Genomic DNA, 17,570 nt, shown 5'->3' with positions numbered 1-17,570 from the left:
CAATATATGCACAGCGCAAATGCAATCAAAATGTGACTTTCGAACGTCACCGCCATTCAAATCTCTCAAACAGCTAAATGTCTTTTTCCAAAAAATAAAACTTTTTTTAATTATCGTGTTCCTGAAGACCTTTGATCATCATAAGCCAACAGTTTTCAATTTTATCCAACTGGGATTCAGAGGGATCCCTAAACAGTAAATCAGAAACTTTTTTGGTTACCGAGTGACTTTATTTTGTGACTTTTGCGGTGCAAACACACAAATCAAAACCCTCTCTCTGACTTAGCATGACGTCGAGAACCCTGTGTGAAATGGCAGCTGGGTATGGGAGTAAAGCTCCTATTACAGATCCAACAAAACTTTGAGAAATACTGAAGAGAAGAAGAGAGAAGAGCTCAAATATTTGGCTTAAATGTTAGAAAACCAAACCAAATAACTACATTTAAGTCAATACATTTCGATTCAATATTAATAAATTGCCTTGGAATATTATTATATTACAAATATATAACAGTATAGATTGAAAAAAAAAACATTTAATACATTTGTGTTGTACAATACACCCACAAAGGAGCTTACAAATGTCAGTCAGGTATGATATTGTCTGATACGCATGGCTTCATATATTCTGAACTACACTGCAGTATTTACACCAGCTTTTTTTTTTTATTTAATTCCGTCCCATCTTTATAAGAAAGGTCCATTTATTAAGGGAAGCTATTGTAGGTCATATCACAATTAAGGGTTTTGATTAGTTCAGGCCCTTTTATTTATTTTGTTTTTCCTGATGTACTCCCAAAAGGGACTGAAATGGCTGACACTTCCTACAGATACAGCATAACGACACACGCAGGTACAGAAACGGAAACAGAAACAGGAATGAACTAACTCCCGGCGGGGATGTTTTTAAAAGAGGAACCGGGGGCAACAAAAAGGAAAAAGGGTGACGACAGTTCAGCGGGAGCAAACAGGTGTCAGTCTGACTGACGAATCAAAGTGTTGAGTGTGCAACAGACAGACACGTCTAGTCTTCAGAAAAAAAAAAAAGAAAAAAGAAAAAGGGAGAGACCTGACTGTAAGACCGGTCCTAAGACAGTTTCTGCAGGCTGACGCGGTGCCTGCTTGCAGATACAAAAGCAGCTTACAGATAGAATATACTTTAGTTTACATCATTTTAGAAAAAAATTTACAAGATTATATTAGTTAAGTACAGTTAACACGCTGACTAAGAAACAACAGTTTAAGTTAAAGAGTTAAGGCTTGAACAGGACAAAAGCAACACTGTGAATATAAGTGTGTGTGTGTGTGTGTGTGTGTGTGTGTGTGTGTGTGTGTGTATTACGTGCCAAGATCAAAGAGCACTATGGCTTGCTTTCACTTGAGCCACTTGCAGCCCTGATTCTACTAAACGCGGTACCTACTTGTAGGGATGCAACATGGCAGCCACAGAAAGGCCACTAGAGGGAGCTGTAACATCCAGAGCACATCCAGCAGTTTGTGCCTCCCCTCCCCCCTAAGCTTTAGGCTTTAAGGTGGTTTGGTTCGTATTAGAGACGCTTCCTCTTGAAGTAGTCGGCGTACTGCCCCCCCAGGCCCTGGGAGTGCTGCCCGATGTAGGCACCGTCCGATGATGGCACTTCCTGCACGGCCAGCTGAGGATACTCCCTCTTGTGACCCCTCGTCTGGTTCTGGTGAGACAGGGGAGGGGGGAGAAGTGATCGGAAGTTGGTAAGTCACTGAGAGGTAGAGATGTTTTTGAACTGCATCATTAGCGACATTGTCCCTAATGATGCTAACGATGGGGTAAATGATGCTAATGCTAATGAGTGAATCCTCATCTGGACGTCATTTTGGCTGTGTTAGTGCATGTGGCACAAATTTGATGCTATACACAAACTAATAATGAATTTAAGTCAATATTTTAGCTAATTTTAGTTTTATCCAAGACTGATTCGGAAAAATAAAATGCCCCAGCCTCCCAACATTAGTTTTATGACAAATAACTTTTTTTCGTTAACTACAACAGTAACTTTAAGTAATCATTTAAAGCATTTAAAGGGTTAATATCCTCAAAATGACTGAATTTTTGTCAAGTGTTGAAATGATTTAGGAGGACATTTTTGTCCTTAATGACTCAAGAGGGTAGTAAATTAAATTGATGCCTCGGGGTTAAAATCATCTAATTTTATTCCAGTATACGAATACAAAAAAAAAGTATTATTTATGTCTCTTTCTATTAATTTTAAGATATAAAGCACTTTATTTTAGCTCCCTCCAATGAAAAAATGCTACATGAATCTGTACGTCCTCCCCTTCAATCCGTTTCTTTTAGACTGTAATCCTTCAACTAACTGCAGAGTTTGTTTATGATGATGAATGCTCCCTTGGTTTTGAATTCATCATTCACTCGTTTTTCCACCACTGTCTCCTCCTCACTCCTTTTCTAACTCATTTTGCAAGGGTTGCTCCACTCTTCAGCTCTGGCATTGCAGGTTGACGTAAAACACGCCAGTACCGCGGTGCCAGCGTGGGAGTATCACCACAGATACCCGATTAACAGTGTACTGTGGAAAAACAACATGTGCATCAGTCTACCTGGTGCTTAATCACCGTTCTGTAAACTAGTCTGACGAGGCCTTGAAAGAAACAGATGTTCATTTAGGCTCCAGCTTCCCTGTTCACTTCGCTGCTTTGTGGAACTCTTTTTTTTTTTTAGAAGCATTTAAAAAAAAAGTGAAGGAAATAAACTTACAAATACGTAGAAGTACGAAGAAGTCATATTTTTGTTCATGGAGAAAATTGAGATATTTTTAGTGGCATTTCATTCAGTCATGGACTTTATTTTGTTTTCTCGTTGGTAGCTTAGTTTGCTTTTACTTATTTTTTAGACTGCCTACATGAGCTCCTCAAAGTCAATGCTTTGTATACACGAATAGACCACAGTCCTAATATTATGTAGGTCTCCCTTGTGCCTCCAAAACTGTTGTGACTCATGAGAGAATGGACATGGACCTTCTGAGGGTATCTGGAAATAGGTACGTTGTTAGTGGGGCCTTTAGATTCTATGGGTTGAAGAAAGGGACCTCTGGATCATCCAACAGATACTTGATCAATATGTGATCTAGTGAATTTGGAGGCAGGGTCAACACTTTGTGCTGTTCTTCATGTTTTTTGAGTTGTTCCTAAACTGTTTCCTAAACTGGAGTGGCATTGCTATGGGTTGGCGGTGCCTGGTCTGGTCTAGGTGGGTGGTACATGTCTAAGTAACAACCACGTGAATACCAGGGTCAAAAGTTTCCCAGTAGAACATTGTATTGTCACAAGATGTTATTTACTTTTCCTGTCAGTGGTCTTAATGTTGTGGCTGATCGGTGTATATGTGAATATTTTTATTACAATGTGGTCACCAAATGTTTGTCCTATCTACAGCTAAAAAAGGAAGTTGGGGGAGGAGAAAGTTGAAGAATTTAACAAGAATACAAACATCCTGATTTGGTGTTTATTATATTGTGTGTATGTTTTAGGCTTGTAGTCTGAAGGTCTTAGCTGCAGTGGGAGCAGGGCCACAGACGCTGTCTGTACAAACAAATGAAAATCTTTCCAGAGATGAGGCTTAGCTCAGACGCCTGGACCGGAGCATTTACGTCACAATGCCTTCTCTCCACGGATCTCTTCCTCCTCCTGGTCCTAACTCTAAATGGTTTTAAAGTCTTGAACTGTGTGGGGAAAAAATTACACTCTACTGCCACATATGAGATAGGAAACACCATACCAAGCATGCAATCTAACACCGATCTATTAGCTGGTAGTGTACAGTACAAGCTACAAGCCCATTTTTAGAGATTAGTGGGCGGCCAGTACTCTAAAATATCTGCCCAACAATTCTCATCAGAGAAGTCTCATGTCCGGTTCCCTGCTGTCAAACACCATAAATTCTCAAACATGAATCAATGTTTCAACAATTGGCAACACAATGTACATTTACACTAAATTCATATGGAGAACATAAACCTGAGTCCGCTGTGAGAATTTGTGATCTAAAAAGAGACTAATTAAAAAAACAGACTAACTTAAAAAACTGCAATTCTCTTGAAACATCACAAAGAATCTACCTCAGCAGTTGTGGCAAATAAAGACTCGACTATTTCATAATGTCCTCTCACGAAAACCCTGGCACCCTCAAACCATCCTCCATCGTTTTGTTTGCTTTTACTGGGAAACGACTCCGGTATAAATAAAATAAAAACATACCCCATTTGATCCCAGTATCCAATTTTTTAAAGCAAACAACAAAGTTCTAACCACTGCTTATAACACAGATCTATAAAACAATAGCCTTCACTTGCATTTGTAAGGATTTGCCTACAACACATAATGGAAGGAAATCACTAAGATGAACTGTAATCCCTGCTGTCAACAACACTCTCTCACCACTAATATCAGAAGATGGAGAAGAACTGCTGCATTGACTTAGCTGCAAAATGAAATATTTTTGACCTGAGTTAAGTGTGTCGCCGTTTAAAAAGCTCCACTTACAAAATTATTGAAGTATTGGTTTCATATCTCGAAAAAACCAGGGGGCTTCTCTGTACTCACGTAGTAGTAGGTGTTCCATTCGGGGGAGGCCGTGTGTGCATGTGTGACTGGACACGGTGTGGCCGCCGCCGCCGCCGCCGCTGCTGCCGCCGGGTGTGGCGCCCCGAGGAAGCCGGGCATTAAAGGCAGGGTGCTGTAGGCTGGGAGCACGGCAGCAGCTGGCAGGACGGCCGGGGCAGGAGCCGCGCTGTTGCTGACCGCGTGCAGAGACACACCTAGAGGCTTACACACATCCACCTCCTACAGGAAACACACAGGGATGCGTTTAAGGACTCACACAATGCAAAAACACACAGCCAAGAAAACAAAATCTTTTACTTTCACGAATAACGACTGAAATGCTTTTATTTATATGTTCAGATCATCCACTGTATAAATATGGACAATGCGTCCCCACTTCGAGTGAAGCCAGGCCCAATATCATTGACCTCACCACGCTTCCACCAGACTCACTCGCACTTACTAAAACTAAAACGAATCTTAACCAAATTGACCTAAACCATCCTTGCAAAAAAAAAAATATATATTTGACATATATTTTAGTTTGGCCCAAGTCCCATCGACTGACTTGGAGGAGATTAAGCTTATGACTTATACTGCAGCCAGCCACAAGGGGGAGCTGTACTGGCTTTGGCTTCACTTTTGAGGAGCAGTTTGACCGTCAATCTTTATACTGTCTATGATTCAGATAACCTGCCTGCCATCTAGTGGGACATGTTAGTGAGCACTACAGATCACTCATCGTGTGCTGTGTTGTATGAGGTTGTTCTCATTTCTCAGGGCAACCAGTCAAAACTTTTTTTCTACAAAGCCAAGTGAACAAGCCAAGTCAGTTCAGTTTATGCCCAGAAAAAAACTAAAAGTTCTCTACCACGAATGATCTCCGTTGACCAGAATGTAACTTGACGCAACAAGAATAATGGTACCATCTTCAGACAAACACTTCATACACAATCACGTTTCCATCACTTCAAAGGACATTATGTTGACTTGCACTAAAATTGTGGGGCTTTTTTCCTTGCTTGAGTCAGACCTTCCTCTCAACTTAAACCAGGTCCTCACATAAAAATTTAACGATTTATCCTGTTTTGTCCCTAAAAGGGAACCTGTCCCCCATAAACAGACGGTGTAAACAGACTTATGTCCCCATAACATACGTAATACAAGAACACACACACACACACACACACACACACACACACAAACACACATACATACACACACAGCCCCCAAGCAGCAGATAAGATTGGACCTGGCTGCTCCGGGTGTGTGGAGATGGCTGGTATCAGCTGCTGGGTGCAGAGTGACGTGTTCCCTCTAACAGGGTATCAGTGTCTTAGAGAGAGGTCACGCTCTTCAAATAAACACGTAGACAAACTCCATATAAATACCAGCATGCAGCCCAGATAGGTTACACCATCTGCAGGCCAGGAAATTGTTTGACTTAGGTCTAGTTTTAAAGAGCTTTGCTTGTAAATGTGAAGTTTTTTTGTCAGGTGGAGTGAGACGGATCCTAAAGAAACAAGAATACAGAAATAATCTACAGGTTTTAGGAGTTTAAAACTGTAAATTAATTGTTGGTCGAAGTTACACACACTCAGAAATCTAGTCAGACTGTGTGCACAGTTGTATCTCACGAGTTCACTTTGTGTGAGTGAGGTCATGGCTATCTAAATGTTCTCCTCTTAGCCTCTAATGAATAATTTGTACTCTGCTATCACTAATTCAGAGAAACAAATGGCTATCTTGTCTGAAAACGTTTATCACATATTAGGCTCTTCAGTTTTTTTGATGCATGCTGATAGCTGAAGTGAACAGATAAAGGGACCGAGTGTGTGTTTGTGTGTGTGTGTGTGTGTGATCTGGACCAGCTGGTTAAGACTTTGTCAAGGTGCATGTGTGTGTGTGTGTGTGTGTGTGTGTGTGTGTGTGTACCTTGCTGGCATAAGCCTGGTTGGCTGTTGCAGGTTGAGAGTAGTACTGACTGACGGCCTGCATGTAGGAGCTGTAATACCCGTAGGTATTAGCTGCTGGAGCCTGGGACACAAATAAACATATAAACAACAAATTTATTTCACAGCTGTTGTGGTCAACAGTATATAGCAGTACATGTAATAATGATTAAAATCTAGTGAGGATTTTAAAAACGGGAACATTGGTTGATGTGCATTTTGCACATTCGTGTTCTGTCCTGTTTACGATGCATGAAATAACTGAAGGGGCAGTTCTCAGTCATCCGGGTCATCGCATAACCTTAAACATTTCTTGAAGACGTTTCATCCAAGTAGGTTCTTCGAGTGTAAAGGACTGGTGGGGAGCCGAGGATTAAAATAGGAACCTCTGTGGATGTTACCCAGCGACTGTATATAAATATGGACAACATGTCCCTCCTCCTTTTCATTGGCCAAACTGATGCCATTTTCCCAGGGATACGGACGGCACTAGTTTGCCAGTTTGGAGCCAGACTCTCTGCTCTACCTCCACCAGTTACAAGAAAATGCTGGATTATACACAAGACTTTATTTTTTTTCCCCAAATCTCACAATGCCACAAGACTGCATCACAGAGTGGTTGGCATGGCAACTGGTTGTCTAATATGGAGTCTAATAACCATGTAAAACTTATCAGATAAATTGATACTTGGGAGTGGAGCTTATGACCTATAGTGCAGCCAGCCACCAGGGGGAGCTCTACTTGCTTTGGTTAATTTTTATACAGTCTGTGGTGTAACCCACTTGACTGGTGTCTGTTGACGGCTAGATACTTAGCTCTCACTGGCAGGGTTGTCCAATGAGCGGTGGTCTAATAATGGGCCACTAGTGCACCATACACCCCCAGATGTTCGTGTTTAAACGTCAATTCCCCACCAGCCCTTTGGATCTGAAGAAGCTACTTGGATTAAACATCTCCAAGAATCTCTACAAGTAAAGCTGCCCTTCTAAAGGGGCGTGTTTGTGTGTCACCTGTGTGTGCTCCTTGCTGTAGTCTACAGCCGTGGCGTCCTGTGGAGCAGCTGTGCTGTAGCTCTGGACTTGTGCTGCTTGGTAGTGCTGATACCACTGCTGCATGGCCTCCTGTGACACACACACACACACACACACACACACACACACACACACACACAAGCAAACACCAGGTGAAAGAGTGTAAGGAACAGACAGATCATGTTTGCTCAGGAATAATCTTGTCTCTGCAGGAAGAGAGAAAGAAGGATGCCTCCTTCTTTCCGTCTCTCTCTTCCTTTGTTATTTATTAACTCTTGCTCCTGCCAAAGGCTCTCCAGCGTCTTGTCTTTCCAGACAAATTAAACTGACTGTTTTATTGGTTATCTAATCATGACTCATTTGTTTAGACGGGTGGGTTGTAATTAACATTTAAAATTGGGTTTACTTCTGGTTGCAAATATCAGATATGTCAGTTGTTGCTGGAGGATGGGGATGACAAGGACGGACAGAAAAAAAGCAAAGAAAGAAAAAAGCAAAGAAAGAAAGAAAGAAAAAGAAAAAGAGAAAGAAAGAAGCTTTTATTTAAAGAAAGAAAAAAGCGACAGACATACAAGGAAAAAGGAAGAAAGTAAGAGGTGCAGACACACAGCCAGTAGGGGAGCTTCATGAATTGTTGGAGTGTTTGGAGAGAGGAGGGGAGAAGGGACAGATGGAGACACGCAGCGCTTGCTGCCAAATCCACTCTCATTCTGTCTGTCCAAATATCCATACCCATTCTCATCTCTTCCACCTCCCTGCCTCTCCTACTTACAGCTCACTCTGTCAGTTCTGCACTCACCCTCCATTCATTTTGTATCCATCCATCCATCCATCACCTATTCTATTCATTCCTCTTTCGCACATGTTGGGGCCCAGTTTGTGAACATCACGTCCTTTAAAGCGTCTCCATAATTCATGATTCATTTGCGTAATTTGCAGTACCTGTGAGTAGGCCTGGTTGTATTGGCTGTAGTCAGCGGGGGTATCAGTGCTGTATGGGGCAGTGGTTGTAGCGGCCGCACTGTGGGAGAAGGAGCCGGCGCTCTGGGAGGCCACGGGAGCAACTGAGCCGCCGTACACCCCAGAGCCGGGCGGTCCTGCCTGGGCTTTGCTTCCCACTGACCCTGAGGGGAAAGCACATAAAAACAACTTATTAATAGTGACAATAGTGTGGGTTCAAATACAACAAAGGATGCCACTGACCAGCTGGTTGCTCGTGTTGTTCCAAAATGTTTTTTTCATTTTCTTCTTCACATAAGAGCTTAGATTAAAATGAATGTCAATGGAGACAGTACTTCTCTAAAACTGACGCATGCACCCAAATAAAAATATCACTTATGTTGCTTACTGTATAGCAGAGGTGTCAAACTCATATTAGTTCAGGCGCCACTTACACCCTAATATAATCTCAAGGCGCCAGACCAGTAACATAGAAGAATAACAACCCATAAATAACCAAAGCTCCAAATGTTCCCCTTTGTCTTAGTGGAAAGTACATTACAAAAATGTTTACATTTAACGAACTAGCCTTTTACAAAACCATTTCATGTGTCAACATCGACTTTCTAAAGAAAATAAATGCAATCTTGGCACATTGCTGTCTGCTGTTTAGTTCTGGGTGTTGTGTGCGCCGCTCTTGCTAAATCAGTTAGCGTTACTTTTAATGAAAAATAGATGTTAAAGTCTTCTTGCACTTTGCAAATACATGCCACGGGCCAGATTAGGCGCTCTGGAGGCCGTTGGAGGCACGGCGAGGCTACAGCAGGACATGGAAATAGCATATTTTGTTATGCATGTTTGGGTCACACTGGACATTTGGGCATCAACAGCGAGCGTAACAGTAAGTCTGCAGGAGCTAAAAGTAAATGTGGTGAATACACTCTGACCACAGCTGAGAGAATCCTAAGTGAATCCAAGTTTCAGTGTCAAAGGGCAGTTTACTCTGAGATTATTAGATTATTTTTATTAATAAAGGTACAAGTGTCTATATTTGTGGAGTAGTTCACTGTATTTCTGTGCAGGAATAAAATATTTTGTGTCGTTTAGATGCTTTTATTGTCCCCTAATGGAAAAAAGACAAGAATGTCTTTTACTGTAACTTTTTTGTAAGTTTTAATTATCGTGCAGTTCTACATTTTTGCTTCTAATTTGTCTGTGAAAAGAGAAATACACCTTTATTAAGTTTTCCGTGCTCACCTTGCAGAACTACCCCTGGCATTACGCTGGCGAGGTTTAGGTAGGGATTAGAGGGCAGGCGGACTTCTTTAGGAGGATCGCCCAACAAAGAACTCTGCCCGCTGTTTACCTGGAGAGACAGAGAGATGGATTAAAATGATTGTGATTCAAACGCAAGTCTCTCATGTTGTTGTACATTTTAATCTGGACAGAGTGAAAAACAAAATAAAAATTCCTTTGCTGCCGGCCACTTTAATTCTAAAGTAAGTATTCAAAATATTCACCATCCAAACATCAAACACAAGGGTTTAGAGAAGACTTTTATGAGCTACCGTGAAGACCCGTGAGCTTTGTTCCCTCTATTAATTACAGTTTCTCTCCATTAAACAGGCTTTAGTGAAGACGGCGCTGGGACTGGAGTCCCCTAAGAAATACAGAACTGTGATTATCTCTTTGTACTGACTTATAATAGACGTTAGCGTAGCAGAGCTTTGTTTAACCCAGGCTTAGCGGAGGAGAAGCAGATGAGCACAAAAGCCAACAGGTATTCAGAGTGTGAAGAAAAGAAGTGCAGGTGAACAGACAGGTGGGCAACAGGAGAAAATATGGGTGAGGCAGCGATGCATTATGGAGATTTCTTAAGGGAGGACTGTTTGTTCATACATATATGTGTGTTTGTTCAATAAAGTGAAGACCATAAAGAGTAAATGCACACGATGGAAATAGGTGCTACAACAAACCTTAATAGATTACTAATGAATCAGTTTAGTTTTAAATTAATGTAATTTCAAATCAATCTACTTAACTTTAATTTTACTTAAACGTGCACAGTTACACCTTTTGCACAACCGTACAAATTAAAACATGAAATTGTCGTCTGTCGTAACTAAATGGAGCCTAAGTGCACTAATCTATTAGTCAATTAAGCAACCGGTTTTAAAAAAGCTACACTGCAGAGCCTCTGTCTCCTACTGAATTATTTTTCCTGACAGACAGTGAATTCACAGAACCAGGGTTACATCTGTAACCTTAACGTCTCCACCGCCCTGGTTTTATGTAGGCTGCGTCTCCTTCACTACGGTTGTTCTCTCCATGCAATAATCTTATCTTAATCAGCATTATATGAACTCAGTCAGCAAGGGATTGGCTATAACAGACGCTCATCAGTGTTTACGTCCGATGAGCGACGCAGAACGACACGAGATGCAGCAGACGAGGGACAGCGGGGTGACAATGTCTGCCGGAGTCTACTGGTTGTGTGCAAATGTGTTCTTGGCTGTTCTCACCATGCTAGCCAAGGGGCAGCCATCTGAGCTGTTGTGCTGGCCTGCTGAAGCATAAACTCCTCCAGGGGGTTTCGGTGGAGGCGGGCCAAGGCCTGAGTTACTTATACCCAAGGCATAGGTCTGTCCCTGCAGCTGCGAGCTCACCATCGTCCCAGGGGGCGCCGGCTGCCTGTCGTAGGAGGTGGAGGAGGAGGAGGAAGAGGAGGGGCAAGAGGCGGAGGAAGCAGCAGGGGCTGCGGACGCTGAGTGGGCGCTGTTTTGGTCTCCTCCTCCTGCTCCTGCTGCTCGACCGTGGAGGTACGGCATCACACCTGCTGCTGTGGCCACCACTGCGGCGTTGTGGGTGGACGCCGGCACCGACTCCTGTCCCAGCTCTGCGAGATGGAGATCAGAACCGGACATAAACACCAGGAGGGCAAAGGAAATGAAACGAAGTTGAAAGGGAGTTGAAATGTTAAAGATAAGGAAGGCGATATAGCGCACAGAAACAAACCAAAGGAAATGAAGTGAAGGGAAATGAAAGCAAGGTGAGGACAGACGCCAGATAAACGTCAAAACGGCTTTCACTAATTTCCATCGGTGTCTCCGTCTCCTCTGGACAGAGACGAATCGCCCAGACGGCTGGAACCCGAGCGCTCAGCCTGACCGTCTCCGTAGAGCCAGCTGTAATATTTGAGGATGAGTTTGCAGCTCATAGATCATCACTTATCATGTTTATTTACAGCGCAGCACTTAGCTCCACACTCCCAATATTTCGTTCACTCCGGGGTTTAATAACACAAATGTGTACACGCGCACGTCAACACGCGTGCGAGACCACGATTTAAAGCCGCACGTACGCACTGAACGTGGAAACGCGCGCACCCTCACACTTATTATAAAGCCAATAATGCTGTGACAAATGGCCTCCACAGCACAATAAAAGAATCAGCTCTAACAAGCCTTAAGCTAACATTCCCAGCAGACACCGGCACTGATAAAAGCCTCGCATTACACGACTCAAAACACATACACACAAGCCAAGAGGGACACACACCCACAAACACATCCGATGCACAGCTGCTTTTTCTGTTTCTGGCTTTGCGCACACACACACACACACACACTATACGATATATTATTTCCATTTCAAACAGTGCAGCATTTCTCAGCTAGAGACTTGAAATGTAAATAAAATGCAACTTTTCCCGGGGATGTGTTGTACAGTAATGTACAACTGTGAGACATTCTGGCATCTTCAGAGAGACAACAAACCCACATTACTGTGACCGAGGGTTATTTACACAACACTTTACACACGTATATCACATTATTATTCCGTGTTTAAACTCCTCTTTACAGTTATTATTGTTCGAAAGCATCATTTTTTTCTGAGGTTTGCCTAAGAAAATACAAATAATGAGGCACGTGCTGGATTTCTAAGGATGTCTTTCCAAACAGAATGTCAGTTGGTATCAAGTCAGGAATTTCAGGAAGATCAAACGTGGAGGCATCAAGATTTATCACTGAAGACAAATTTAACTGACGGTGAAAGGCTTATCACTTTATAACATAGCTTATCCGTATATAACGAAGTCCTATGTTTGTCCCAATTTATGGTTGAATCTAGACTGGTCATGAATAATAATCAAAAATGTTGTGGTCCAAAGGGAAAATATGAGAAGTTTGACAAGAAATGAAACAAATGCGACTAATTAAATGTTAAAATCATTAAATAAAAGCTTCTATTCGATCCAATTTGCTCATATTTATTACACAAACACACACAATTGTGGGTTTATTATTGGTGCACCATCCTGCTCACCTGTAGGGGAGTCTCCCAGGAGGCCTTTCCCCAGTGGCACAAGCCCCGGGGGCCGCAGAGACAGCGCTTTCTGCATCAGCAGCCTGGACGGGTCCCCGAGCAGACTGGAGACCTAATGAAGAGAGAAGGGAGGAAGAGGAGGAAGAGCATTACAGGTGGAAATCAACCAAAAAAAAAAAAAAACAGAGGAAAGCTTTAATCAAATGAGGAAATAGGAGAAAAAGTCAGATAAAACACAATGATGTGTGGTACACCTCCATTAATAGCCACATATCATACAGAGGTAGTGTATATACAGTTTGAATATCATCTCTTTACATCATTTTCCATATGTACTAATGCACACAATTAATTTGTTAAAAAAAATAAAATAATACACTGTATCTTGCCTGTATCTCTTCATTAAATATTCCAAACATCAGTAACTGTGACTTTTAACTTTCACTTCAGCAAATAATAAAAAAAATAAACAAAAAAAACAGGCATTTTAAAAGAAAATATGCAAATGAAAATGTAGAGGCAGATTTCAACACCTCGGGGTCTTACTTTAAGCAGAAAAGCAGCAATTATTTTGCGTGGTTTCAGGGCGGTTTAGTTTCATTATGCTTTAAGTGCTGAAGATGAAAATGTAAGAGCACATACACACATGCCCACAGCTATGTTTAACTCTCACCAATAACCTATGCAAATCACCGCACACACAAACAGGTATCTTACGCTGCTGATGCGTTTGTCTTTGATGTGTAGAAGCTGCTGCTGCGCGAGCTGCATGTGCAAAAGGTTCTGGAGGACTAGGCCATTACCGAGCATAGCACTCTGCAGGGCAAAACAAAACAGGCATTACTGGAACAAGCACATCAACACACACATAACACACACACACACACACACTGGTTTAAGAATCCCACACGGATGTTGGTGTTACTGTGACCTGGTGTGCTTTTCCCAACGTGAGGAGAGCTGTTGTGAGGGGAGGTCTGAGGAACGGGAGGCTGGCGTGACGCCCGTACTTTCCTAGAAGCGCGGACACAAACGAGAGAACAGCATCAATCAGTGCCTCCATTTGTGATTATCTTCCACATTATTATTAAAAAAAAAAAAAAAAAAAAAAAGTTGCTTGCAGTAATGCACAAATCAATCCTTCTCTCAAAACTCGAATACGGGAGGAATTCGAAGTGGAGAAAGCCGATCCATCAGTCATTTACAGCACATTACAAGCAATCACCCGCACGTCTGTTTTATAACGAGCACAAGTAAATCAATGTTGGGATATTATTTTAGCAGGAACTGAATTGCCATCCCCCTAACTGTTTTTTTTTTTCTAATTTCAATTTTAATTTGGCGCACTTAAAAGAAACTCAAAAAACAAAGCAGAGACGTGCTCAGATATCAAACTTTCTTCTTTAAAACTTTCATCGTTACTGAGCTCTGGACCGATCATCACCGATGATGCAGACACTTTGTAAAACACATTTCCTGTAATATGAAGAACTTAACATTCACTTCACATTTTACACATGAAGCTAACGGGTTTGTGATACGTCTTGTAATCGTTCTGAGGAGCCAACTCCAGAGGCAGATTTGCATCGGTTTGTCTTTAATTTGTGGATTATGGCATGTGTTGCTTTATCGGATCAATTCATTTATATAGGAGATGCTAACGTTATATGAAGCCCTAAAAATCTAGACAAGTTTTTTGAGTTCTTGCGCTAGTTTGTTGAAATGTTTGAGTATTTTTGAGTCTTGTTGCATGTTAGTTTGTCAAGGATTAGGAGTTTTAGAAGTAGACTTGGACAGACTTTAATGATGCACAAGTGAATTTAATTGGTCAATAGCAGCTTAATTGTTACAAAAAGATGAGCTGTTACACAGCTGGACAGAGTAGGGAATAAAAGAAGTTCTGTTTCCTGGAGAGTCTGCTGGAGAATGAGCTCCTCTGCCCCTCTAGTGTTTGGTATAGAGGATGGGATGGATTGTCCATAAGGGAGAGCAGTTTATCCAGTGTCCTCCTGTCCTTCACTGAGACAAATGTCTCCAATTCCCCACCAATCACATATCCAGCCTTTCGGATCAATTTATTGAACCTCCTGATGTCTATATTTGCTGGTACTACAAACCCAACAAACCACAGCAAAGTACAGGGCACTGGCTGCAGCGGACTGGTAGAAAGACTCTAGTAACTCGCTGCAATATTGAAAGACCTGAGCTTCCTCAGAAAGTAGAGTCTTTCTCTAGGCCCTTCTTGAACACAGCATCACTGTTGTCCCTCCAGTACCTGGGAGTCTACGTGTTGTTCACGTAGACTCCCAGGAACTTGTAGTGGTCAACTACTTCCACCTCCAGGTCCTGGATGGTGATGGGCTCCACTGGTGTCCTCTTCCTCTTGAAGTCAACAACCAGCTTCTTGGTAGTTTCTACGGATATTTGACATGTATTTTTATTGTTTTTACTTATGTACTTGTGTAAAGAGTGTCACAAAGTTCGCGAGAAGCGAGAAATGATGTTCAGGCAGAACTTTTTTTTTCTCGTGTCGTGCTCTATTCTGAGATTGGCCAGGAATTAGAAGTGGGTGTGGTTAATGCGGAAAAGCTAGCGGCAACGCTCTGAGCTCCCAGATGCTAATATTCACAGTGCAACTACTAACGTCTCTTGGGTAAAGATCAGCATACTGTGTGTGGGTGCATGCTGAATGAACGGGGTGAGTGGCCGACATCCGAAAATAATAAGACAAGTGCATTTTGTCTTGGATCTCACACAATACTAAAAAAGTATGCTGCAGGGGGAGGGCCACATGAGGATTTCCCTGGAGGTCGGCACTTGATTTACGGTGTCATTCTTTCTGGAGGTTTTTATACTGATGATTCTTTGGAATCCACAATACACTACTTGTGTTTCAATATGTTTTACTATTTGTCATAGATTTGTTTTGTCAAGAAAACCCCCAAAGACCCATTCCTGCCTTCAGATTTTGAAATAAGTAAGTATATGAAAACCAAAAATTGTCTTTTTTTTTTTTTTCAGTTTACCTTGTCCTAAATCATTTGAATTGTGGCAAAAATTATGTTACATGGAATTTTTAAGCTACACTGTTCAAACCACAGGAGCCGAACATCTCACATGGTTTGCCTGCATTCTCACCTTTTCCATTCAGGATTCATAGGTCACATCTCTCACATGTACGCTACACCCGACCTTTCTTTGTGGGCGTTTGTAGCATAAGCTACGTTTTTCCACAAGGCCTCCTCATAATAAATGTAAGCGTCAATGCTAATGGTAGCCTCTTCCAGAATAGGTAAAGTTTAACATTTAATCAAGTTCCTAATTTTAGACTTTAATTGTGCGTGCTCTTCTTTTAAGAGAGCTCCCACACCCCTCCCATTTCCTCTCCTTCCTGTTCTCATTTGTTCCGCTAATGTCACACGATTTCATTTTAATACCTGATTAGCCATTCATCAAATAATGAAGCCGTCGACGGGGTGATTACAGTATATCGGAGGGGTCTAGCAGCGGGACAGACTCCTACAGTGGATCTTTGATTATCAACCAAGTCTCCTTTAGAGTGGAACGGTTGCTCAAATGGATGCGTTCAGGACGCCGGTAGGGCCTCACAATTTAAAAGATTAGTCAAAATATGCAGCAAAAGTTTTCACAATAGCTCATACAAACTAAATTTCCCTCCATAAAGACATATTGCTTACAAGGAGAGTAATAGTAATAGTTTTCTAATCTCAATGACGCTTAACTAACTGAGTGTCCATCCATGTTCTTCATTCGCTATAAAACTTTAGTGCGCTGATAGATCATAGCATCGTTTTGTGAGCGTGGAGACACATAAGACTAGGCTCGTCACACGCTGAGCTGCACACCTGCCATCTTGGACACTTCAGCACCTGGAGAGGAGGAGCCAGAGGATGGACAATCCACCGCACCCTTTACAGCTACCCACCGTTTTCTTACATTTCCGCTGCTGTCATTTAATTATACATGTGGCTATCTATTCTCCACCAAATAACTTCAACATCTCTGATCTGGAGCAACAATTCATTACATTTAGTTTCAATCTCAGGCTGTATGAAGATGGACAGCGGAACAGCTCCTCTAAAGTGAAGCCAAAGCAAGTAGAGCTCCCCCTGGTGGCTGGCTGCAGCACAGGTCATAAGCTCCTCCTCCTCCTCCATGTTAGTGGGTGGGACTTGGACCAAACTATTTAAGTGTTATATGTTTTTTTTTCCAAGGATGATTTCTCACATTGTAGGTAATTAATATATCAGTGATGTATACTCAAGTGCCCATTTTTTCTGATAAGTTTCGTTTTAGTTCCTTATTTGACACCATAGAACTGGTGGAGGTAGAGCAGTAAAGAGTGTAGTATTAATTAAACGGAAATGTGGGTGAGTCTGGAGGAAGTGTGGTTGGGTCATCAATAGCGCGGCTCCAGGAAAACGGCATCAGTTTGGTATGTCAGTATGTATGCAGTTTAATACCTTATTTTACTTTGAAATGGAAGCATAGACCAAATAAACACCTGAAAAATGAATCATGGAATCAATACATAACCCAAAATATATTCCAAACTTTCGACTCATCAGAGCAACCATCTTTGGCTGATTTAACAAGGGAACACACATTCTTTCTTTCTAAAATGTAAATCAAATAATTTTCAGAGAGTTCTTCCCAATTTTTGTTGCAGACGTTCCCAAAAATGTGCGTCACTTGTAGGGAGCT

The 17,570-nt window shown here is 41.8% G+C and overlaps 1 protein-coding gene across 2 annotated transcripts in view; it reads right to left on the bottom strand.

Moving 5' to 3' along the window:
* Window positions 1-208: 208 nt before the first annotated feature.
* raver2 (ribonucleoprotein, PTB-binding 2) overlaps window positions 209-17,570 on the bottom strand; it is an 86,793-nt gene continuing 69,431 nt past the window's right edge. Inside the window, exons 7-16 of one of the 2 annotated variants that reach the window (XM_047587654.1) lie at window positions 13,777-13,859; window positions 13,563-13,661; window positions 12,846-12,957; window positions 11,042-11,415; window positions 9,777-9,885; window positions 8,523-8,704; window positions 7,560-7,670; window positions 6,532-6,633; window positions 4,597-4,836; window positions 209-1,688 (exon numbers count right to left, since the gene is read on the bottom strand). In XM_047587654.1, the coding sequence (XP_047443610.1) occupies window positions 1,548-1,688; window positions 4,597-4,836; window positions 6,532-6,633; window positions 7,560-7,670; window positions 8,523-8,704; window positions 9,777-9,885; window positions 11,042-11,415; window positions 12,846-12,957; window positions 13,563-13,661; window positions 13,777-13,859 (1,553 nt within the window). In that variant the 3' untranslated portion in view covers window positions 209-1,547. The remainder of the gene's footprint in view (window positions 1,689-4,596; window positions 4,837-6,531; window positions 6,634-7,559; window positions 7,671-8,522; window positions 8,705-9,776; window positions 9,886-11,041; window positions 11,416-12,845; window positions 12,958-13,562; window positions 13,662-13,776; window positions 13,860-17,570) is intronic. The other variant, XM_047587655.1, reaches the window with a different exon arrangement.

This window comes from Mugil cephalus, chromosome 6 (assembly GCF_022458985.1).
Source record: "Mugil cephalus isolate CIBA_MC_2020 chromosome 6, CIBA_Mcephalus_1.1, whole genome shotgun sequence".
In the NCBI taxonomy this organism is placed as follows: Eukaryota; Metazoa; Chordata; class Actinopteri; order Mugiliformes; family Mugilidae; genus Mugil; species Mugil cephalus.
This window is presented reverse-complemented; position numbering and strand designations above follow the sequence as displayed.